The sequence below is a fragment of the Oncorhynchus keta genome, chromosome 10 (genome assembly GCF_023373465.1).
Source record: "Oncorhynchus keta strain PuntledgeMale-10-30-2019 chromosome 10, Oket_V2, whole genome shotgun sequence".
Taxonomy (NCBI): domain Eukaryota; kingdom Metazoa; phylum Chordata; class Actinopteri; order Salmoniformes; family Salmonidae; genus Oncorhynchus; species Oncorhynchus keta.
The window spans coordinates 34,455,418-34,479,383 of NC_068430.1; the positions used below are offsets into that span (position 1 = coordinate 34,455,418).

Consider the following 23,966-nt stretch of genomic DNA (forward strand, 5'->3'; position numbering starts at 1 on the left):
TTCAAATCAGAACAAAGGTCTAGCCCCTGATCCATGGTCATCCCATTACCCTAAGTTAGTGTTGTATCACATCCTGCAATTCCCACAACCTCCAGCTGACCTACAACCTTACTGCTCCACCAAAACACATTAAAAAGTACATTTTTTAAAAACCTTTATTTAACTAGGCAAGTCAGTTAAGAACAAATTCTTATTTTCAATGATGGCCTAGGAACAGTGGGTTAACTGCCTGTTCAGGGGCAGAACAACAGATTTGTACCTTGTCAGCTCGGGGGTTTGAACTTGCAACCTTCCGGTTACTAGTCCAACGCTCTAACCACTAGACTTCCCTGCTGCCCCAAAACGAATTACAGGAAACTGCAGAAAATCTATATTTATTGCTCATGCATTAAATTACAGTTCACTTGAGGAAGAAAATAAATCATTTAAATACATGTACACATCTTATTCATACCTTAAAACCAGTGAGCAAAAGTCAATTTTGAAAAGTTGAAAATGTACTGATTCAATGGCCCAAGAAAGTCCCTTTCATACATGGTTTGCCCTCTGGGAACGTGAAAAGGAAAGTACAGGTAGTAATGAAAGGCTAAAATGGAATCCTAAGGTAATGGAATAAAGTCACGGCAAAAAAGGGACTGTCCAAAATGTCAACTGCTTCACCGAATTACCCCCAACACAATCAGGATGAATATCTCAGAAGCTCTCGGATACATCCAATCAGAAGACAGGCAATTGTTCACAAGTGACTGAGTCCATGATCAATCCACACACTCACACTGCATGTTGAAAACTTTCAAAAAATAATTTCATCTAGCGCTAGAAGGATTGAGGAGCACCGTTAAACAAACCCTAAAAACACAGACTCGTGTTACTGCCATAAAAATGTCTCCAGTCTTCTGGGTTTGACAATGTGTGTCAAATCAAACAAGGACACACTGAGCAAAATCATAACACTTAAATTCACATGACACTTTACAAACTGATGAAAGAATAAGAAAACATTGAAATGTACGCTATGCCAAATAGCAAATCAGAAACAACTCGTGATTACATAAGTCAGTGGTTGTGCATCGATATTAGAAATCAAATTCATTACAGCAGTGCCAACTCAGACATTCCAGACTTCACCTACTGTAACCAAAACAGCGGAGTTGCTGTGGTAGCTTCCAGTACTAATATATATTGTTCCACTGTGACATACATGATCTTTTGATCCATGATTGGCTTGTTGTGCTTTATAGACTCCAGCCCTATAAGGATGATGGGGGGAAAAGGAATGCTGCTCAGTTAAGGGACAGGGTGGAAAGTTTCCGACTCCTCTCTCCAGTGTCTACAGACCAAATGGGAGAGAACAGGTAGGGAATGGATCTGTCTGAGAAGTGGATAATTGATCCCCTTCACATAACTAGACATCATTCCTTCACTGTATCGGTCCATCACCTGGGCCAATAGAGGAGGGACACTAGGTTGTGTTAGGCCGCTCAGAGTGGACAATGGACATACAGCTCCACTCCATTGGCCACTTCTGGTCCAGCTTCTTGTTTGGTTTTGGCTTGGTTTAAAGTGTCCCTATGTGTCTATATTGCTGAATTGAGAAAGTCAATGGGATTCACATTTTTGTGCAGAGAGAGATCCTCATGTTCAAGACGTACATTTGTACAGGAGGGGTTGTTGATAGATTCCTATCTTTCCCTCTCCCACGTCACTCCTATTTCTTCCTCTCCTCCAGGATCCTCCTCCTCTCTATTTATCCTCATCTTTTTGGAGGAGGCTTCCCTTCATCACTCCCTCAAGCAGTTCCTGAAATACAAACACCAGATAAATCACTTTATTTCACCTTAAACTATTTCATTCCTTTAAAACCACAAAACAATTTTAAAACATTGCTTCCCAGGGACTGAGTTGAAACTTAATGACATTCACATCGTTTTCATTTGATTCATCAAGGTCAGTGCATAGCGCAGGTTTGTGTTTACCCTTGTCTCCGTCTCCATTAGTGAGCACCAGTGCCTGGAGGATGTCTGAGAGAGAGACGATACCCTTCACCACCTCCTGCTCATCAACCACCACCAGCCTGTGCACCTGAGAGAGAGGAGACAAATCATAGGTTACACAAACTAAAGGCTTTAGCAGTTCCACCTTCAAGTAAGGTGATGTTGACTTAGCAATGGCAAGGTTAGATCTCAGCACCGGTGTATATATTACATTATGATTGTGTGTACTACTTGTATTGACCTTGACAAACTCCCAAGAAACTGTTTAAATTGTGGACCCAAACAGTAATAGAATGTGTATACACAGGTGTCTCTCTCACCTCTGCCTCTACCAGTCTGTTTATGATGGACTCCAGTGTGTCGTGTGTGTTGCAGGTGAGCACTCCCTCAAAATACTGAGAGCGGTGCTGCAGGGCTTTGGTCACAGTCACATCCAGGTTGTTGTACGTCTTCTCTGCAGCTAGGTTCTGTGTGGGGGACATTATTACTTCTATATGCTGCTTGTTTTCAGTACTCTTTGCCTGTCTCTCAAACACCCCCACAATGAGCTAAAACAACTAGTTTCTGCTGATCAGTGACTATACTGTTTAAATACGGCTCATTGGTAGCACAGCTGTCCAGTACTTACAATGACATCAAATTTGGAGTAAATGTCCACCACTCGTCCTGTGTATTGAGAGAGAAAGACATGAGCACTACATACCATATCAGGGTCAGAAGTCATATTTAACCCTTCATTCAACAAACTGTCCCCCCTTACTCACCATTGTCATCGACGACAGGCAGGGCAGACACTCTCTGCTCCACGAAGATGCCCAGTGCTGTGTAAAGAGGTGTGTCAGAACGCACCACTGCAATCTTATGGAATGTTCCGATGCCCAGTTCCTCTAGAGTCTGGCCTAAGAAAGCAGGTTTCGGCATCTCCGATATCTGGGAATAACACAAGGTTACACTAATATAAGTGGCTTGAAAAAAAATAAATCACACAAATGAAACAAAGTATATTACATCACCACAATCAATAAACATTGGGGTGTGGATTTCATTATCAAGGCCTACAGACATAGAACTGCTCGTCTTAACTTCTCTCCTGCCGAGAAAGCAACCTTGAGATGTCAAGGAACAGCGGGTGATAAAACGTGGTGAGAGATGAACGGGGAGAGCGTGAGAAAGAGGATCACAAAAGAGACTCACAAAGAGCTTGAGGAACTTGAGGATCCTCTTGTGAGTGAGGATGTAGAGGGTGTTCCCTGTCAGAGGGTCGATCACAGGCAGTCTGTGGATCTTATTCTTCAGCAGAGACGACACTGCGTCATACAGACTGAAACAGGGAAGGAGAAAGGGGATATTAAAATACCTTTGTGACCATATCAGGGCCCTTTCAGACAAACAGTGCCAGTCAACTGAATTGAGCTCTGGCTACTTGGACCAACTGTCCAGTGACAACCCTCACCATGGCAGTAGACCTACCTTTCATTGGGGGATATGCTAACTAGGGGCTTGAAGGAGTCTTGAAGGTAGACTTCTATGATGAAGGATAACAGAATAGGCACTAGTTAGCCTTATGCCAGTAGATGATCAGTCATTAATTATTAGTTACTAAATGCCCTTACCTCTCCACGTCTCTATCTTGTGCTCCTCCAGCTCATATATCTGCACCTGAAACATTAAAACAGGTGAAAATGCTGACTAACAGAGCAAGGGTAGTGAGAGGCATGAAGGTCAACTGTTCATTAGATATGATGCAAGTGCTGCAAATCACTTGTCGCACCTTTCCAACCTCCACCACCACTGATATGATTAAAATGTGAAATTGAGATAGGGAATGCTATAAACATTCAAACATAGAAACAGTGGAATACGAGGGCAGCCTGGAAGCTAGGCCTTACCAAAGGAGACTTGTAGTAGCGATGGAGGATGTTGATGAAGTCTGTGATGGTCAGCATGCCTGCAGTGAGAGATCAGCAGGAGAACAGAGTCAACTCCACTCATTGTGCATTATTACAAATAAAATACAAAAAATAAAACACCCAAAATACCAGGCAACAGGTGACAATGGACCGTCTTTCTCACCTACAAAACACTGCTTCTTACAGTCCCAGAGTGGTGCTGCTCTCACCCCATTGGACACCAGAGCGAAAAATGCCTTCTTTACCTACGGAGAGATCAACCAAGTTATACACAAACACAAAGCAGCATCTTGGGTCTAGATTAATTTGACAGGAAAGAGTTCAAATCAGGATGTGGTCTTGCCTGCAGTGAAGTATCGAACACCACCAACTTGGAGCTGGTAGGGACCAAGTCATAGCACCGATGAGACTTCATAAACCGGGTGTAGACATTATAATCCGAGTCTGAGGAGAATGAGGACAAGAGGGAAACGGGTTCAATTTATATATATCTATATATCTAAGCAAGTCATCAGGACTTGCTTAGATTTCTTTTAATGTTATGCTAATTTCAGTTATATTATTTGTCACGTCTCTCTTAAGTGATGGAGTCCAGACAGGCTACTTGAGAAAACTTTCTGAATGGACATTAGAGAACTAGCGAATTCACACACACCATAAAAAGGACTCAAAGCAACCAGCACCTCGCAAACACACAAATCATTTTCTCCTAAAACGTATTCTGAACCTAGGCTCACCTCAAATCTTGGCTGTAGTCCGTCAGAAAGTAGCCCTAGGATACATTATAGCGTAATGCTATAACAGCCTGTTTCATTAAATAGGCCATGGCATTTGGTGATGTTCAACTTCAATTCATTGGCACGTGCATCAGACAAAATAATGACAAGTCTGATTTTCTTGAAGGTCTATGTCCTTAGAGTTGGAAAATGCAGTGCAGCAATGGTAACTGTATGTATTACTCTCATCCCTCTATCCCAGAAATGATTTCCCCTTACGAGATTCTACCCTATGACAAATAATGTCAGTATACAAAAAGTTATTGCTCACATAAATCCTTTAAATCATATATCTTTGGAAATCTGTCATTCACAGAGGTCAGTCACATTTTTAGAATATTCATGTCAACAGAACCCTGACCTTTGACCTCTAGGGTACATATCAGAATTGCCTGTATAGATTCTTTTAAAAAGAAAACCCTGATACATTTTAATCTTTGTTTGACACGTGGTTCTTCTGAAAAGGTCACAAAATTACCTACATACAGTGCCTTCGTAAAGTATTTAAGACCCCTTGACCTTTTCCACACTGTTACGTTACAGCCTTATTCTAAATTTGATAACGTTTCCTCCCCACCCCTATCAATACACACAATACCCCATAATGACAAAGCGAGAACAGGTTTAGAAAATTTAGATGATATTTTGGTTATTAAAAATAAAAATAAACTTTACATAAGTAATCAGACCCTTTACTCAGTACTTTGTTGAAGCACCTTTGGCTGTGATTACAGTACTAACTATTTAGCAGTTTAAGGATGGGGGGGGCTGTTCAGGGTCCTGTTGGTTCATCGGTACTGTTTGCTGTGCGGTAGCAGAGAGAACAATCCAAGACTTGGGTGGCTGGAGTCTAACCATTTTTTAGGGCCTTCCTGACACCTCCCCGTATAGAGGTCCTGGATGGCAGAGAGCTTGGCCCCTGTGAGGTACTGGGACATACACACTACCCTCTGTAGTGCCTTGCGGTCAGATGCGAAGCAGTTGCCATACGAAGCGATGAGCAGCCAATCAAGATGCTCTCAATGGTGCAGATGAAGAAATTTTAGGATCTGAGGGCCCATGCCAAATCTTATCTGTGTGGACCATGATACTTTAGGGATGTGGACACAGAGGAACTTGAAGCTCTCGACTTACTCCACTACAGCCCTGTCGATGTGGGTGTGCTCGGCCCTCCGTTTCCTGTAGTCCACGATCAGCTGTCTTGCGGATGTTGATGGAGAAGGTTGTCCTGGCACATTACATTTTTTATTTATTTAGTAGACTAATACATTTTTCATCGTTTTTTCGTACTGGTCCCCCGCATGCAGGATTTCTTATACGTGTCCGGATTAGTGACCCATTCCTTGAAGGCGGCAGCTCTAGCCTTTAGCTCTGTGCGGATGTTGCCAGTAATTTATGGCTTCTGGTTAGGATATGTACGTATGGTCACTGTTGGGACGATGTTATCGATGCACTTACTAATGAAGCCGGTGACTGATGTGGTAAACTCCTCAATGCCATCGGATGAATCTCGGAACATAATTCCAGTCTGTGCTAAAGAAAGTAATGTAGTTCAGCAGCCGCTTCACCAATATCACCAAGACCATTTCTGAATTGAGCTTGTCACTAGTACATCCCGTTTGAGTTTTTGCTTGTAAGCCGAAATCAAGAGGATAGAGTTATGGTTAGATTTGCCAAATGGAGGGCGAGGGAATTTTGTATAAAACTCTGTGTGTGGAGTAAAGGTGCTCTAGAGTGTTTTTGCCTCTAGTGGCACAGGTAACATGCTCGTAGAAATTAGGTCAAACAAATTTTGGTTTTCCTACACCGAAGTCACTAGCCACTAGGAGCATTGCCTCCAAGTGAGAATTTTCTTGTTTACTCATGGCCCTATATAGCTCCTTGAGAGAGGTCTTAGTGCAGTATCAGTTTGTGGAGGTAAATAGACAGCTATGAAAAATATAGATGAAAACTCTTGGTAAATAGTATGGTCTCTACAGCTTATCATGAGGTATTCCAACTCTGGTGAGCAGAACGTCGAGACTTCCTTAATACTGTAGATTGCGCACCAGCTTTTAACGAAGATACACAACCCCTCACCTGAGCTTCCCGACGCCACCTCTGTATAGAAAAAACAGCTAGACTTATATTCACCGTGTCTGTTCAGCCACAACTCGGAGAAACCTAGGATATTACAGTTATTCAGATCACATTGAAAGGATAATCTCGAACAGAGCTCATACAAGTTATTCTCAGGTGATTGCACGCTCGCCAATAGAACGGAGGGTAGACGCGGTTTATTCACTCTCCGACGTAGTCTCGTCAGCTATCCCACATGTCGGCCTCTATAGCAGTCTCCTTCTTCGAGGGTCTGGGATTTGGGCCTGAATGCCTTTTGCCTCCCGACTCATTGAAGTAGAAATTGAAGTAATGATGGCTGTTCTGATGTTAAGAAGCTCTTTTCGGTGGCGGAAACATTAGGTACAAAAAAAAACTAAGATCATCGCTAAAAATACCTAAAAACAGCACAATTGGTCAGGAGCCCGTAAAATGGACGCTGTTCCTACCAGCTGACATCCATGACTATATCCATTTTACATGTTTGAAGTTGAAATATTGCACCTATTGATCAGGACATCTTTAGAAAATCAGCGATTCAGACAACCTCTTGAGCATATTCTTACCACAATTCTGTGGATAATGTAACATCTTTATATCTGGCACATTTAGTTGAATATTCAACATCACTATGAACATATGCCAAAATTGATCCAATTTTCAATTCCCCATTGAGTTGTTTGAAGGCCGTATTGGAAAGATCCTGTGGGGGAAAGATCCTGAGTCTCTTCATTGCCTCAAAGCAAAATTTGCCTATCTTAAGGCTAGAAATCGGAGTAAAATACTTGTATGGATGTCAAGCACAAACAGGGTTGCACATTTTGGGGATTATTCAGAGGTGGAAACTTTCCGTGGGAATATAAGGGAATTAACGGAAATATGCAAATTAATACCATTTCAAATGTAGATGTTTTTTTTCATTGGATATATTTACCATATCATATGGAGACAGAAACAAACCTTTAACCTTATGATGAATAGACAATTGCAAATAATTAAATCCTTCCAATAGAAATAAAACAATTTAGTTACAAATTGAACTTTAATGAAATGAGTTGACTATTCACATGTGATGATTTCATGGAACAACAAAAGGGAATATGGAATGATCCCAACGATCCATCCATTTTCAACAAACTCAGCCAAAAAAAAAAAGTCCCCTTCTTTTAAATAGAATTCGTAAAAATCCAAATAACTTCACAGATCTTTATTGTAAAGGGTTTAAACCCTGTTTCCCTTGCTTGTTCAATGAACCATAAACAATTAATGAACCATAAACAATTAATGAACATGCACCTGTGGAACAGTCATTAAGACACTAACAGCTTACAGACGGAAGGCAATTAAGGTCACAGTTATGGAAGCTTAGGACACTAAAGAGGGCTTTCTACCGACTCTGAAAAACATCAAAAGAAAGACGCCCAGCGTCCCTGTTCATCTGCGTGAACATGCCTTAGGCATGCCACAAGGAGGCATGAGGACTGGAGATGTGGCCAGGGCAATAAATTGCAATGTCTGTACTGTGAGACGCTTAAGACAGCGCTACAGGGAGACAGGACGTACAGCTGATAGTCCTTGCAGTGGCAGACCACATTTAGATGCAAGTGGCTGTTCCACTGGTTGTCATAAGGTGTATGCACCAATTTGTAAGTCGCTCTGGATAAGAGCGTCTGCTAAATGACTTAAATGTAAATGTAAATGTAACAACACTCTGGAGCGGGATCGATTTGGAGGTGGAGGGTCCGTCATGGTCTGGGGCAGTGTGTCACAGCATCATCGGACTCAGCTTGTTGTCATTGCAGGCAATCTCAACGCTGTGCGTTTCAGGGAAGACATCCTCCTCCCTCATGTGGTAACCTTCCTGCAGGCTCATCCTGATATGACCCTCCAGCATGATAATGCCACCAGCCATACTGCTCGTTCTGTGCGTGATTTCCTGCAAGACAGGAATGTCAGTGTTTTTGCTCAGTTTACATCTGTAAAATGATAGTCTAGAAATTAAAGTTTTGGTTGTCTTCCATGTCTTCTCCCTGGACCTCCTCAATGTCCACCTCTTGAACATCAGACTGAGGCTTCATCTTCACAGTCACTTTCTAATCTAGTTAAGGATGGCTTGTTGTCAGGCTCAAAAAGCCTCATATTTGCCCGGATGGTCACCAATTTTTCAATCTTTGTATTGGTCAGCCTGTTGCGTGCTTTGGTGTGTGTGTTCCCAAATAAGGACCATTTGCGCTCTTAGGTGGCTCAGGTTGGTGGAATTTGGAGGATGATGAGGATGATGATGAATTTCCGTCTGCGTTGTCGTGACCACTCTTTCCTGTGGATTTCTGAACATAACGCGACAAACAAACTGAGGTATTTTGGGTATAAAAAATCATCTTTATGGAACAAAAGGAACATTTGTTGTGTAACTGGGAGTCTCGTGAGTGAAAACATACAATGATCAAAGGTAAACGGTTAATTTGATTGCTTTTCGGATTTTCGTGACCAAGCATCCTGATGCTAAGTGTACATAATGCTATGCTAGGCTATCGATAAACTTACAAAGGCTTGGATTGCTTTCGCTGTAAAGCATAATTTCTAAATCTGAGACGACAGGTGGATTAACAAAAGGCTAAACAGTGTTATGCAATATTGCACTTGTGATTTCATGAATATGACTATTTTTTTAGTAATATTATTTGACTGTGGCGCTATGCTATTCAGCGGTTGCTGGCGAAAATGATCCGGCAACGGAGATGGGTAGCGTCAAGAAGTTAACATCCCGTTCTTAGCTTCCCATGGAGAATTTCCCGAAAAATTCAAGAAATTTTACAGAAAGTTTTACGACCCTTTGCAACCCTTAACACATGTTCATGTCATCGTTACCAATCAACTGCATTAAATGTAAAAACGACTGACTACCACCACCGATTTCTGTATGCTAGCTATGCTAACCAGCTTATACGAACGGGAGTTAGCATTTACCATTTACCATTTCTATGGAACAGTCTGCCTACCCATGTATGCAACCTTTAAGCCTTTACTGAAGACTCATCTCTTCAGTGGGTCCTATGATTGAGTGTAGTCCGGCCCAGGAGTGTGAAGGTGAACGGAAAGGCTCTGGAGCAACGAACCGCCCTTGCTGTCTCTGCCTGGCCAGTTCCCCTCTTTCCACTGGGATTCTCTGCCTCTAACCCTATTACAGGGGCTGAGTCACTGGCTTACTGGTGCTCATTCATGCCGTCCCTAGGAGGGGTGCGTCACTTGAGTCGGTTGACACACTGATGTGATCTTCCTGTCTGGGTTGGCACCCCCCCGTGGGTTGTGCCGTGGTGGAGATCTTTGTGGGCTATAATTGGCCTCGTCTCAGGATGGAAAGTGGGTGGGGTTATATCCTTCCTGTTTGGCCCTGTCCGGGGGTATCAACGGATGGGGCCACAGTGTCTCCTGACCCCTCCGGTCTCAGCCTCCAGTATTTATGCTGCAGTAGTTTGTGTCGGGGGGCTAGGGTCAGTTTGTTATATCTGGAGTACTTCTTCTGTCTTATCCGGTGTCCTGTGTGAATTTAAGTATGCTCTCTCTAATTCCCTCTTTCTCTCTCTCGGAGGACCTGAGCCCTAGGACCATGCCTCAGGACTACCTGGCATGATGACTCCTTGCTGTCCCCGTCCACCTGGCCGTGCTGCTGCTCCAGTTTCAACTGTTCTGCCTGCGGCTATGGAATCCTGACCTGTTCACCAGACATGCTACCTGTCCCAGACCTATTATTTGACCATGCTGGTAATTTATGAACACTTGGCCATGTTCTGTTATAATCTCCACCCGGCGCAGCCAGAAGAGGACTGGCCACTCCTCATAGCCTGGTTCCGCTCTAGGTTTCGGCCTTTCTAGGGAATTTTTCCTAGCCACCGTGTTTCAACACCTGCATTGCTTGCTGTTTGGGGTTTTAGGCTGGGTTTCTGTACAGCACTTCGAGATATCAGCTGATTTACGAAGTGCTATATAAATAAATTAGAGTTTTGACAATGCATGTCAACATACAGGGGCTCCCGAATGGCGCAGCGGTCTAAGGTACTGCATCTCACCAATCTGGGCTTTATGGGAAAGTCACCAGACAGAAGCCACTCCTGAAAAAAAGGCATGACAGCACGCCTGGAGTATGCAAAAAGGAACATGGATGACTGAGCATAAGGCAAAATATTCTGTGGACTGATGACAAATGTAACTCTATAGCCTGAATGCAAAGCACTATGTCTGGAAAAAAAACAGCCACAGCTCATCACCTACCTAACACCATCCCTATCGTGAAGCATGGTGGTGGAAGCATAATGCTATGGGGATGCTTTCCAGAGGCAGGGACTGGGAGACTGGTAAGGATAGAAGGAACAATGAAGTGAGTCAAAATGTGACATACCGGCTCAAATCGGTCTTATGTAGGAAAATTTGAAATTGTGTTTTTTACATTGGATAACAGTAGAAACTCTGAGCTACAAAACTTGTAAACTCACTTTTGAAAAAAAATGCCTTTTAATATTTTGGTACTACTATTGGAGAGACGTTCTTTGTCCTACACCCATTCGGCAACGTTCACACCCCCTTAAGGTTTAGCCCCACCCATCTCTTTAAGGGGGAATAGAGATACTGAGGGCAGGCATTTATTTCAAGAACAGAGGAAAGGACAGCAGGAAGGGACAGAAGAAGCTATTTTTACAAGATTAATGGTGGGACACTGCCAGTTGAATAAGTCCTTAAATGTGATAGGAAAGCATCCAACAGGAAAGTGTGATTATTGCCAGGAAACAGAGACCATGGAGCATGAATTGCTACAGTGTGGGCAGTATCAGAGGGAAAGAGAGAGGCTGAGATCTAGTATGAGGGAGAAGGGGATAAAGGAAATTAGATTAGAAATAGTATATTGAGTATAAGATCATTAGATATAGTCTATATCATTTCTTCCTGTCTCTCCAGCTGGCGGTAATGCACCATAACATTGGATGCCAACCGCCGATAAAGTCCACCGAAGAAGAATCTCTTTAAGGGTTGATCCAAGCATTCTGTACTAAACAACAGCAGTCAAGCACCCAAGCTAACTTTCTAGCTACTTCCAGATACAAATCAGAGAACAGCTCAATGAACATTACTCGCCCTAGCCGAGCTGGTTAGGCTGTTATGTTATCCAGACGTTGGTGACTGCAACTGTGCTATCAGATTGTCCGTTTGTAAGTTCAGAGCATTTCGCTCTCTGGAGCATTCAGAGCGCACACTGGACGCTCTGGCCGAGGAGTAGGGTTGATCCGAGCGTTCTGACTTCAGAACGGCAGTCAAGCAACCAAGATAACTGGCTAACATTGGCTAGTTTGCTAGCTACTTCCAGACAAATGAGAGAACACCCCACTGACAATTTTAGGCTGTTTTCATGTTATCCAGTGTTGGTGACTAACTGCTGCTGGCAACAATGTAATTACGCTTTGTCAAAATTAGAAACATGTAATATCTGAAAATGTAGCGAGCAAGACTGTCATTCATGGATGGACTCATCTCCTGTCGGATGCCAATGAACTATAATCCCAACTCATGACGTTACTACCCTGCAGCCAGCTAAACAACCAGGTTCAATGTTAGATAGCTAACATTAGGCTATAGCTAGCTAAGCAAACGGGTCTGAGATACGAATAATAAGATCATAAACGTAACATTAGCTAGCAAGCTAACGTTAGCTAGCTAGCTAACAGTAAACTAATTTGAAATGAAACCACTGTCAAAATTAGAACTATGTAATATCTGAAAATGTAGCTAGCTAGACTATTTTACCAATATACATCATTCATGGATGGACGCTTCTCCTGTCGGATGCCATGGTTTCCCTTAGTTTGAAGCTGTAATCCGGATTTCTCCATCCCCTTAGCTATCATACTCAAATTCCACTGATTTCAAAACTGGGTCCTCCAGAAAGTGGAGTGCAACACTTATGCAGTTTTACTACACAATAAAAACTCATTTAAAAGCTGCGTTAGACGGGATTACCTACAAATACTGACCAGCTCAAATAGACAGAAGCAGATAGATATATGGCACGCTTCTAGGCTCGTAATTTAACAATTGTATTAACAGGTGGCATACAAGTTTCTTATTAAATTTGTTATTAAGGCACATGAAAGTTCACAGTGTAGGTACATGACGTAATGATGCCATGTAAAATGTTGTGCAACACAGCATTCCAAACATAGCCCATTGTCTGCTGTGTGGAACGAGCAGTCAACAAGTCGAGCAGTCATTTGAAAGTTAGAGAACATTTCAGCGAGACAACTCAAAAAGGCGAAATCCATTAATAATGCCAAAATAATGGAATTCATTGTCCTTGACAATCAACAGTTTTCTGTCGTGGGTGATGTTGGCTTTCGCCGACTGGTCGAGCACTGGTACACACTACCAAGTAGAGGTCGACCGATTAATCGGAATTGCCGATTAATTAGGGGCGATTTCAAATTTTCATAACAATCGGAAATCTGTATTTTTGGACGTCGATTTGGCCGATTTTTGGGGGGGATTTTTTTTTTTAGACCTTTATTTAATCTTTATTTAACTAGGCAAGTCAGTTAAGAACACATTCTTATTTTCAATGACGGCCTAAGAACGGTGGGTTAACTGCCTTGTTCAGGGGCAGAACGAAAGAGTTTTACCTTGTCAGCTCAGGGATTCGATCTTGCAACCTTACAGTTAACTAGTCCAACACTCCAACCACCTGATTACATTGCATTACATTGTAAACCAAGGTAAGTTGATAGCTAGCATTAAACTTATCTTATAAAAAACAATCAATCATTATCACTAGTTAACTACACATGGTTGATGATATTACTAGTTTATCTAGCGTGTCCTGCGTTGCATATAATCGATGCGGTGCGTATTCGTGAAAAAGGACTGTCGTTGTTCCAATGTGTACCTAATCATAAACATCCATGCCTTTCTTAAAATCAATACACAGAAGTCTATATTTTTTAAACCTGCATATTTAGCTAAAAGAAAACCAGGTTAGCAGGCAATATTAACCAGATGAAATTGTGTCACTTCTCTTGCGTTCATTGCACGCAGAGTCAGTGTACATGCAACAGTTTGGGCTGCCTAACTTGCCAGAATTTTAAGTAATTATGACATTACATTGAAGGTTGTGCAATGTAACAGGAATATTTAGACTTATGGATGCCACCTGTTAGATAAAATACGGAACGGTTTCGTATTTCACTGAAAGAATAAACATCTTGTTTTCGAGGTGATAGTTTCCGGATTCGACCATATTAACGACCTACGGCTCGTATTTCTGTGTGTTATGTTATAATTACGTTTATGATTTGATAGAGCAGTCTGACTGAGCGGTGGTAGGCACCAGCAGGCTCGTAAACATTCATTCAAACACCACTTTCGTGCGTTTTGCCAGCAGCTCATCGCTGTGCTTCAAGGTTTGTGCTGTTTATGACTTCAAGCCTATCAACTCCCGAGATTAGGCTGGTGTAACCGATGTGAAATGGCTAGCTAGTTAGCGGGGTGCGCGCTAATAGCGTTTCAAACTTCACTCGCTCTGAGACTTGGAGTGGTTGTTCCCCTTGCTTTGCATGGGTAACGCTGCTTCGAGGGTGGCTGTTGTCGATGTGTTCCTGGTTCGAGCCCAGGTAGGAGTGAGGAGAGGGATGGAAGCTATACTGTTACACTGGCAATACTAAAGTGCCTATAAGAACATCCAATAGTCAAAGGTTAATGAAATACAAAATGGTATGGAGAAAAATAGTCCTATAATTCCTATAATAACTACAACCTAAAACTTCTTACCTGGGAATATTGAAGACTCGTGTTAAAAGGAACCACCAGCTTTCATATGTTCTCATGTTCTGAGCAAGGAACTGAAACGTTTGCTTTCTTACATGGCACATATTGCACTTTTACTTTCTTCTTCAACACTTTGTTTATGCATTATTTAAACCAAATTGAACATGTTTCATTATTTATTTAAGGCTAAATTGATTTTATTGATGTATTATATGAAGTTAAAATAAGTGTTCATTCAGTATTGTTGTAATTGTCATTATTACAAATAAACAAATAAAATCGACCGATTAATCGGTATCGGCTTTTTTGGGGTCCTCCAATAATCGGCATAGGTGTTGAAAAATCATAATCGGTCGACCTCTACTAACAAGTGCGCTATTTTTCAGATGTTGGCCTACCGGAGTTACACAGTAATAGCGTCACTACTATTAGCTTCACAACATACATACAATGGAACACCGTTTGGGACTTTGTGTGTCGAAAAAGATACAGTAGCACTGTCAAAGCTGTACAAAAAAAGTCTGCAAATAAGCAAACACTGGTCGCGAACCAGTGCAACTTATGGGGTAGCTAGCTTTGGCACCTAGCTAGCACCAATACAACCAGCCTGAAAACAATGACCAGTTGAAACTGCAGTCATTTTCATTATTCTTAGCAATGATTTAGGAATCTTTGTGAGGAAGTACTAGCTAGGTTGCCACTTGTTGTTCACCTATTGAAATTGAACTTCATGTCATGAAAATAAATAGCCAGCCAGCTACTTAACCCTGTTGCCCTAAGCTAGCTAGCATCATCTTGCTGGTGAGGCTCAACCGGACCGGGTTATGTGTTGTGAAGCTAGCCACAATAAGGATTAGGCACAATAGTGGAATTTGCAGTTTGCCTTCAAAATAAAAGCATGTCATTGACAGTGAATGAATGCAAATAGAATAATGCCATACTTTTACTTTGAAGGTTAAGTCCACTATTGTGGCTAATCGTTAGTGGCGAGCTTCACATAGATGGGTCCGACCACCATTAATCAAATAAGAACAGTCTTATAAATTAGGGTTATTTTAGATGATGTGACCTAGCTACATAGTAAGCTAGCTAACTATAGCTACTGAAACAGATTGTTGTTTTGCTATGTTTTAGGGGAAGAACATTGCCTTCATCCATGATCTAGCCAGCTCTTTTTTTAATGACAACTTTACCAGCATCATGTCACACGTATCGATGAATCGTTGCGACACCTGAAATACAAGTGAGTGTAATCAATGTGTAATAACTAGATAAAAACAATTATGAACGCGTTAAATTATTATGTGACATGCAGTCATATTCAGGTCCTGATGGGTCAAATAGTGTTATTTGACGTATATATATTTTTTTTGACACGCAACGGCGTTCCATAGAAATCCTGGTTGAGAATGAAACGACTGAACAAATTAAAAAAACAGCACAGCAAGTAAGTGAAATAAATAGGTTTTGATTATGTTTTACTAGTAATAGGGACATATGTAAACGCCAACAAAGTAACTTTTTGGTCAGTGTGGTGTGTGTGTAACCTTTAACTAGACCATAGAACTCCCAATGACGGCCGGGTGTGATACAGCCTGGAATCAAACCAGGGACTGTATTGACGCATCTTGCACTGAGATGCAGTGCCTTAGACCGCTGCGTCCATGGGTGTGTTTTAACTATTTAACTGTAACAGAATGCTTAAAAGGCCGCAAATTATTTACAGCGGTTATCGATATTGTTTTTTTAGGCAAGGAAAATATCGGATATCGGTATCTGACAAAAATGTTATATCGGTGCATCACTAGTTAGAATGTTTCCAATCAAATGTATTAATTAAGTTAAAACGTTTTCCTATGAGACTTTTACATAAACATTGATAAATGATAGCTGAGGGGTTTTGAAATCCGGATCAAATCCTCTGACCTCATCGAGATTATTAATGTAAAAAAAAATAACTGCCGAAAAGGCAGTATCTTTGGCAAATGACAAGAGTGGAATGTAATAGCTGAACAGAAAAGGCAACCAGGCTAGAGGACAAGTAGTCTTCAAAACATAGACCATAGACATAGTTACTCTATGCCAAAAGAGTCCATCATTGAAACCAGACCATAGCCACTGTGTTGCCTAGGGTCGGGTTTTCAAGACTAGAGGACGAGCTGGGAGGAGGAAAAACACATTGTGCGATGGTACTTGAAGGAATAAATGAGCTGAATAATTTGCTCCACTGTTTATTTGTCAGCAAATATATACTTTGTAATGCTGATCGACGGATAGATATGCCCATACAATCTTTTAACCGATTTGGCAATCTGGAGTGCAGATAGTTGTTTTAAAAGCGTTATGAAATGTGATAGGGGATAACAAACAATCTCCATTGACGGACGGGAACCTTATGACATAGCACGTCACATTTCATTTCTAGGGTGGATTATCCATTTAACAATTTCTCACCATGCATAGGATTAAGATTGCTCCAGCATGCATACCCTAGCTATTTATCCTAAAGGATAGCTACAGACAGCAATGAAAGGATGAATAGCTAGGCTATGCATTAAAAGTAAAGTATGGTTATTTACCTTCTAGAAGTGGCTCCTTTTTACAATCCACATCATCAACAGAAAGTGGCATCTGAAAGAGGGTCAGAGTATAGGTTCATTGATTCATTTTAACTACACTTAACACATGTATAAATGCAAGATGTAAAGTGCCAGTCCCATGCATGTTTCATAAGCTGAAATAAAAGAGCCCAGAAAAATGCACAAAAAGCTTATTTCTCTCATTTTGTGCACACATTTATTTACAACTGTTAGTGAGCCAAAATAATCCATCCATCTGACAGGTGTGGCATATCAAGAAGCTGATTAAACAGCATTATTACACAGGTGTACCTTGTGTTGGGGACAATAAAAGGACACTAAAATGTTGTTTTGTCACAACACAATGCCACAGATGTCTCATGTTGAGACATCTGCTAACCTACTGCTAACCTACAAAGCATTACATGGGCTTGCTCCTACCTACCTCTCTGATTTGGTCCTGCCGTACATACCTACACGTACGCTACGGTCACAAGACGCAGGCCTCCTAATTGTCCCTAGAATTTCTAAGCAAACAGCTGGAGGCAGGGCTTTCTCCTATAGAGCTCCATTTTTATGGAACGGTCTGCCTACCCATGTCAGAGACGCAAACTCGGTCTCAACCTTTAAGTCTTTACTGAAGACTCATCTCTTCAGTGGGTCATATGATTGAGTGTAGTCTGGCCCAGGAGTGGGAAGGTGAACGGAAAGGCTCTGGAGCAACGAACCGCCCTTGCTGTCTCTGCCTGGCCGGTTCCCCTCTTTCCACTGGGATTCTCTGCCTCTAACCCTGTTACGGGGGCTGAGTCACTGGCTTGCTGGGGCTCTCTCGTGCCGTCCCTGGGGGGGTGCGTCACCTGGGTGGGTTGATTCACTGTTGTGGTCGGCCTGTCTGGGTTGCCCCCCTTGGGTTGTACCGTGGCGGAGATCTTTGTGGGCTATACTCGGCCTTGTCTCAGGATGGTAAGTTGGTGGTTGAAGATATCCCTCTAGTGGTGTGGGGGATGTGCTTTGGCAAAGTGGGTGGGGTTATATCCTTCCTGTTTGGCCCTGTCCGGGGTGTCCTCGGATGGGGCCACAGTGTCTCCTGACCCCTCCTGTCTCAGCCTCCAGTATTTATGCTGCAGTAGTTTGTGTCGGGGGCTAGGGTCAGTTTGTTATATCTGGAGTACTTCTCCTGTCCTATTCGGTGTCCTGTGTGAATCTAAGTGTGCGTTCTCTAATTCTCTCCTTCTCTCTTTCTTTCTCTCTCTCGGAGGACCTGAGCCCTAGGACCATGTCCCAGGACTACCTGACATGAGGACTCCTTGCTGTCCCCAGTCCACCTGGCCATGCTCCTGCTCCAGTTTCAACTGACCTGAGCCCTAGGACCGTGCCCCAGGACTACCTGACATGAAGGCTCCTTGCTGTCCCCAGTCCACCTGACTGTGCTGCTGCTCCAGTTTCAACTGTTCTGCCTTATTATTATTCGACCATGCTGGTCATTTATGAACATTTGAACATCTTGGTCATGTTCTGTTATAATCTCTACCCGGCACAGCCAGAAGAGGACTGGCCACCCCACATAGCCCGGTTCCTCTCTAGGTTTCTTCCTAGGTTTTGGCCTTTCTAGGGAGTTTTTCCTAGCCACCGTGCTTTTACACCTGCATTGTTTGCTGTTTGGGGTTTTAGGCTGGGTTTCTGTACAGCACTTTGAGATATCAGCTGATGTACGAAGGGCTATATAAATAAATTTGATTTGATTTGTTGAGGGAGTGTGGAATTGGCATTTGACTGCAGGAATGTCTACCAGTGCAGATGCCAGAGAATTTAATTTTAATTTCTCTACCATTGGCTGCCTCCAACGTTGTTTTAGAGAATTTGGCAGTACGTCCAAACAGCCTCACAACCATAGACCATGTTTAACCACACCAGCTCAGGACCTCCACTTTCGGCTTCCATTTGAGACCAGCCACCCGGACAGCGGTTTCCTGATGTCAATGTTGTGAACAGAGTCCCCCATGGTGGCGGTGGGGTTATGGTATGCTCATGCATAAGCTACAGACAATGAATACAATAGCATTTTATCGATGGCAATTTGAATACATAGATATACCGTCATGAGATCCTGAGGCCCATTGTCGTGCCACTCATCCGCCAACATCATCACAATTCCAGGAAGCTGAAAACGGCCCAGTTCTTCCATGGTCTGCATACTCAGACATGTCACCCATTGAGCATGTTTGGGATGCTATGGATTGACATGTACGACAGCGTGTTCCATCTCCCGCCAATATCCAGGAACTTAGCACAGCCATTGAAGATGACTGGGACAACATTACACAAGCTACAATCAACAGCCTGAGGCAAATGATGGTCACACCAGATACTGACTTGATTTCTGATCCAGGCCCCTACCTTTTTGTGGGCAACAGATGCATATCTGTATTCCCAGTCATGTTTAATCCGTAGATCAGGGGCTAATGAATTTACTTCAATTGACTGATTTCCTTATTTGAACTATAACTCCGTAAAATCTTTGCAATTGTTGCAGGTTGCGTTTATATTTTTGTTCCTTGTAATTGCTGAGAAATGCCAAGGAAATAATCACTTATGTTTCCTCTACAGGAACCCAGTGCTTTTTATATTACCACCAATGTGTTAGTCGTGGCTAATCATCACCTTCCTTATATCAGGAATATGAACTAGCAAACATACTGCTGTCTGAAAGTGGTTCAATCATGTTGGTTTGCTATTCCTAACCCAATATGTAACAAACACGTGGGAATCATTGCCTAACTGTCCTTGTCTCATTTAGATACAATAACCTTTGGACAGAAAGGTAACGCGTAAGCAAACAGGCTTAGCTGAATCACACTAAATGAGAACTTGTTTTCAACTAGCCTACCTGGTTAAATAAAGGTGAAATAAAATAAAATTAATACTAGCTAGGATAACGTTACTAGACAGTTCAGTTCCTGCTGTCAATGTAGCGTTAGTTAACACAATAACTACCCAACGTTTACTTCGCTAAGTGAACTAGAGTAAGATTAAAACTTCTGGACGCTGACCAACGATGGCCACCAATTTGGTATGTTAAGTATCCATTATGTAAACTGGTTAGCGCTAAGAAGTGAACGTTACTGACTGAAATGTGACAACGACAATGATGCAACAAATTAACGTTAGCTAGCCACTACTAATGAGCTTGGTACACTGACTGTGACTGACCAGTTACGAAACACTACCACAGATAACGAAGTTGAACTTGCTAGCTGTAGCTAACTACAGCTTGAACGTTGCTCGAAGTGTAAGCTACTTACACACTCCATTTTCCATTCACGGTCTCGTCCTTGCTTGGTCCTGTAGGGTAGCGAAGTAAACAACCAAATGTTCTTCTCACGCCGCACTTTTTCCCAAGGTATCGGTTTATTAAACTTAGCTGGACTGATAGCGTGAAATGAACGAGGAGAAAGATGCCTTGGAATGACTGGAACTCCCCCGGAAGCGCGAGAGATTGCGAGTGCCCCCTCTAACAGTACTTCCTTCTGATTGCGCATGACCGTGAAGAAAGGGTGAGACGGGGTAAAAGGGGTAGCCTGGGTACCATTCTATTTAGCTAACATTCCATTCCTTGCCACTCCTTGTCATTGTCAATGAGACTGGCCTTTTGGCAATCTTCAAATATGAACATTATATCATTAATGAGCTCGAGGAGAGCAGTGGATTTGATCCTGTTTCGATAACCCTCCCTGCTTTCATCCAATCACAATGTTTATGGAAATTAGACTGATAAGAAAACGTTCTAAATGAATTCATACATTTGATTTGAAACATTCTAACATTGGGCATTCTAATGGAATACATTTCATTGTAAAATATTGGGCGTGGGGAGAACAGAGGATTTACATTTATTGCATTTTTACCACCAGCCAATGTGATCACATAACACCAGAGAAGCTCTCACCCATTCAAACATCCCCGCCAGTTCGCTGTAAGCAAGCGCAAGGTTAATACATAGGCTTGGCTATTATTCCACCATTCGTTTGCTATCTTATATATATGAGGCCTTGCCTAATACAGTGACTTTAGGCGACCACCACATATGCCAGCCAGAAACAAAATACATGTGTTTTGTCTGACGCACATTTTGTGACAATGAATTTAAGTTTAACGTCCCCAAATGCAATGCACTTTAATTAAATATGCGATTAAAAAAGGGATCCTTTAATGAAACCCTGGCTGTTGAAATGGGCAACCAATCGCAAAACCAACATTTGAAGGTGAGCCTAGGTTTTGGAAAAGGATAAATATGATTTGCTTGTGTCTGAGGTGTGCTTGGGGCTTTGATTGATGGGACCTTTTCGGCCTCAGGAGAGACGTAGGTCAAAAGCTATGCGTCCTCCGAAACACGAACCAGCCAAGATGCACTACTTATGTTTAATCCGGAAGCCAGCCGCACCAATGTGTGGGAGAAACACTGTACACCTGGCGACCATGTCAGCATGCATGCGCCCGGCCTGCCACAGGAGTCACTAGAGCGCGATGGGACAAGGAAATCTCAGCCTGCCAAACACTTTCCTAACCTGGGACAATTGTGTGCTGCCTCATGTGTCTCCCAGTCACAGTCAGCCTGGGATCAAACCCGGGTCTGTAGTGACACCTCAAACACTATGATGCAGTGCCTTAGACCGCTGTGCCACTCAGGAGGCTCTCGCAAATTGATTTTAACAAACAATTAGTCCCCCAACAAATGCGGCCCTCAATTGAATTCCAAAATCCCAATGTGGCCCTCAAGCCAAAAGGTCTGAGGTTCATCTGTACAAACAATAGTACGCAAGAATAAACACCATGGGACCACACAGACGTCATACCGTTCAGGAAGGAGACATGTTCTGTCTCCTGGAGATAAACGTACGTTGGTGCGAAAAGTACAAATCAATCCCATAACAACAGCAAAGGACCTTGTGACGATGCTGGAGGAAACAGGTATAAAAGTATCTATATCCACAGTAAAACAATTCCTATATTGACATAACCTGAAAGGCCGCTCAGCAAGGATGAAGTCACTACTCCAAAACCGGGATATTAAAGCCAAACTATGGTTTGCAACTGCACATTGGGACAAAGACTGTGCTATTTTGAGAAATGTCCTCTGGTCTAATGAAACAAAAATAGAACTGTTTGGCCATAATGGCCATCGTTATGTTTGGAGGAAAAAGCGGGAAGCTTGCAAGCCGAAGAACACCAACCCAACCGTGAAGCACGGGGGTGGCAGCATCATGTTCTGGGGGTGCTTTGCTGCAGTAGGGACTGGTACACATCACAAAATAGATGGCATCATGAGATAGGAAAATTATATGGATGGAAAATTATGTGGATATATTGAAGCAACATCTCAAGACATCAGTCAGGAAGTTAAAATTTGGTTGCAAATGGATCTTCCGAATGGACAATTTTTTATTTTTTTATTTTACCTTTATTTAACCAGGCAAGTCAGTTAAGAACAAATTCTTATTTTGACGGCCTGGGAACAGTGGGTTAACTGCCTGTTCAGGGGCAGAATGACATATTTGTACCTTGTCAGCTCGGGGGTTTGAACTCGCAACCTTCCGGTTACTAGTCCAATGACCCCAAGCATACTTCCAAAGTTGTGGGAAAATGGCTCTTAAGGACAATAAAGTCAAGGTATTGGAGTGGCCATCACAAACCCCTGACCTCAATCCTATAGAAAATGTGTGGGCAGAACTGAAAAAGCATGTGCGAGCAAGGAGGCCTACAAAGCTGATTCAGTTACACCAGCTCCGTCAGGAGGAATGGGCCAAAATTCACCCAACTTATTGTGGGAAGCTTGTGGAAGGCTACCTGAAACATTTGACCCAAGTTAAACAATTTAAAGACAATGCTACCAAATACTAATTGAGTGTATGTAAACTTCTGAGCCACTGGGAATGTAATGAAAGAAATAAAAGCTGAAAGAAATAATTCTCTCTACTATTATTCTGACATTTCACATTCTTAAAATAAAGTGGTGATCCTAACTGACCTATGACAGGGAATTTTTACTGGAATGTTCTGAAGTCTGTCCCTGTACATTTCAAAAGTGCTATAGAGTTATATTGACTACGTCAATCCTAGCTCACTCATTAATGTCTTAATCAAAATGACAGATTGCCTCTTATCCACTCGTCGTCTCCTTATGCCATAGTTGACAATACTCCGTAAAGACCATCAAGGTGCGCGCCAACTTGTAGTCCTAAAACTGGAAATGATTTACCTCTGGTTCCTTCAGCCATCATTCTTATGGGGAAAGAATTGGGTTTTGGTATAAAAGCCAAAAATAAGGTCTGAGGTTCACAGGCTTAGGCGATCTTTTACATTTTGTTCTGAGATAATGTCAGTTAACATGACCTTTATGAATTATGAAGCCTTTAAGTGCTTTTTTGATATAAATGCTTCAAAATTCCAAAAAGTGACATTTGCTGATGAATATGATCTCATAGAACAAAATATATAAGATCTCCTAAGCCTGTTTAACAGAGACCTTATTTTCAGTGTTGATCCAAAAAATGAAATCTCCATTAATTTCCCCATAAGCTTTGGCCAACAAGCCATGGTGGAGTTAGTGCCTACAAAAAGACGCCATTACTATTGCCCTTTATGATAGTTTAGGTTTAGTACAGGGACAATTACATAATTGTTAGCGTCATAATTAGTCTTTGCTCAATTTTGTCAAACAAATAATTACTAATTTCCTGAGAGACTTGTGGAATTCTTATTCTTAGTTATTGAGTATCTACAGCACAAATAATCAATAAAAAAATAGAC

The 23,966-nt window shown here is 42.1% G+C and overlaps 1 protein-coding gene and 1 long non-coding RNA gene across 2 annotated transcripts; both read right to left on the bottom strand.

Annotated features, from left to right (window-relative positions):
• Positions 1-358: 358 nt before the first annotated feature.
• Positions 359-20,769, bottom strand: LOC118388570 (5'-AMP-activated protein kinase subunit gamma-1-like). The gene is made up of 13 exons (XM_035777772.2): positions 20,462-20,769; positions 17,160-17,211; positions 4,248-4,348; positions 4,068-4,149; positions 3,884-3,942; positions 3,608-3,653; positions 3,465-3,519; positions 3,189-3,315; positions 2,759-2,924; positions 2,623-2,660; positions 2,315-2,461; positions 1,977-2,082; positions 359-1,800 (listed from the first exon to the last, which is right to left on the bottom strand). Exons 1-13 carry the CDS (start codon positions 20,696-20,698, stop codon positions 1,790-1,792), a joined length of 1,227 nt encoding a protein of 408 aa, XP_035633665.1. The 5' UTR covers positions 20,699-20,769; the 3' UTR covers positions 359-1,789.
• Positions 7,801-15,814, bottom strand: LOC127932208 (uncharacterized). The gene is made up of 2 exons (XR_008144538.1): positions 15,774-15,814; positions 7,801-8,713 (listed from the first exon to the last, which is right to left on the bottom strand). It is a non-coding gene; the product is annotated as an uncharacterized LOC127932208 (long non-coding RNA).
• Positions 20,770-23,966: the final 3,197 nt, after the last annotated feature.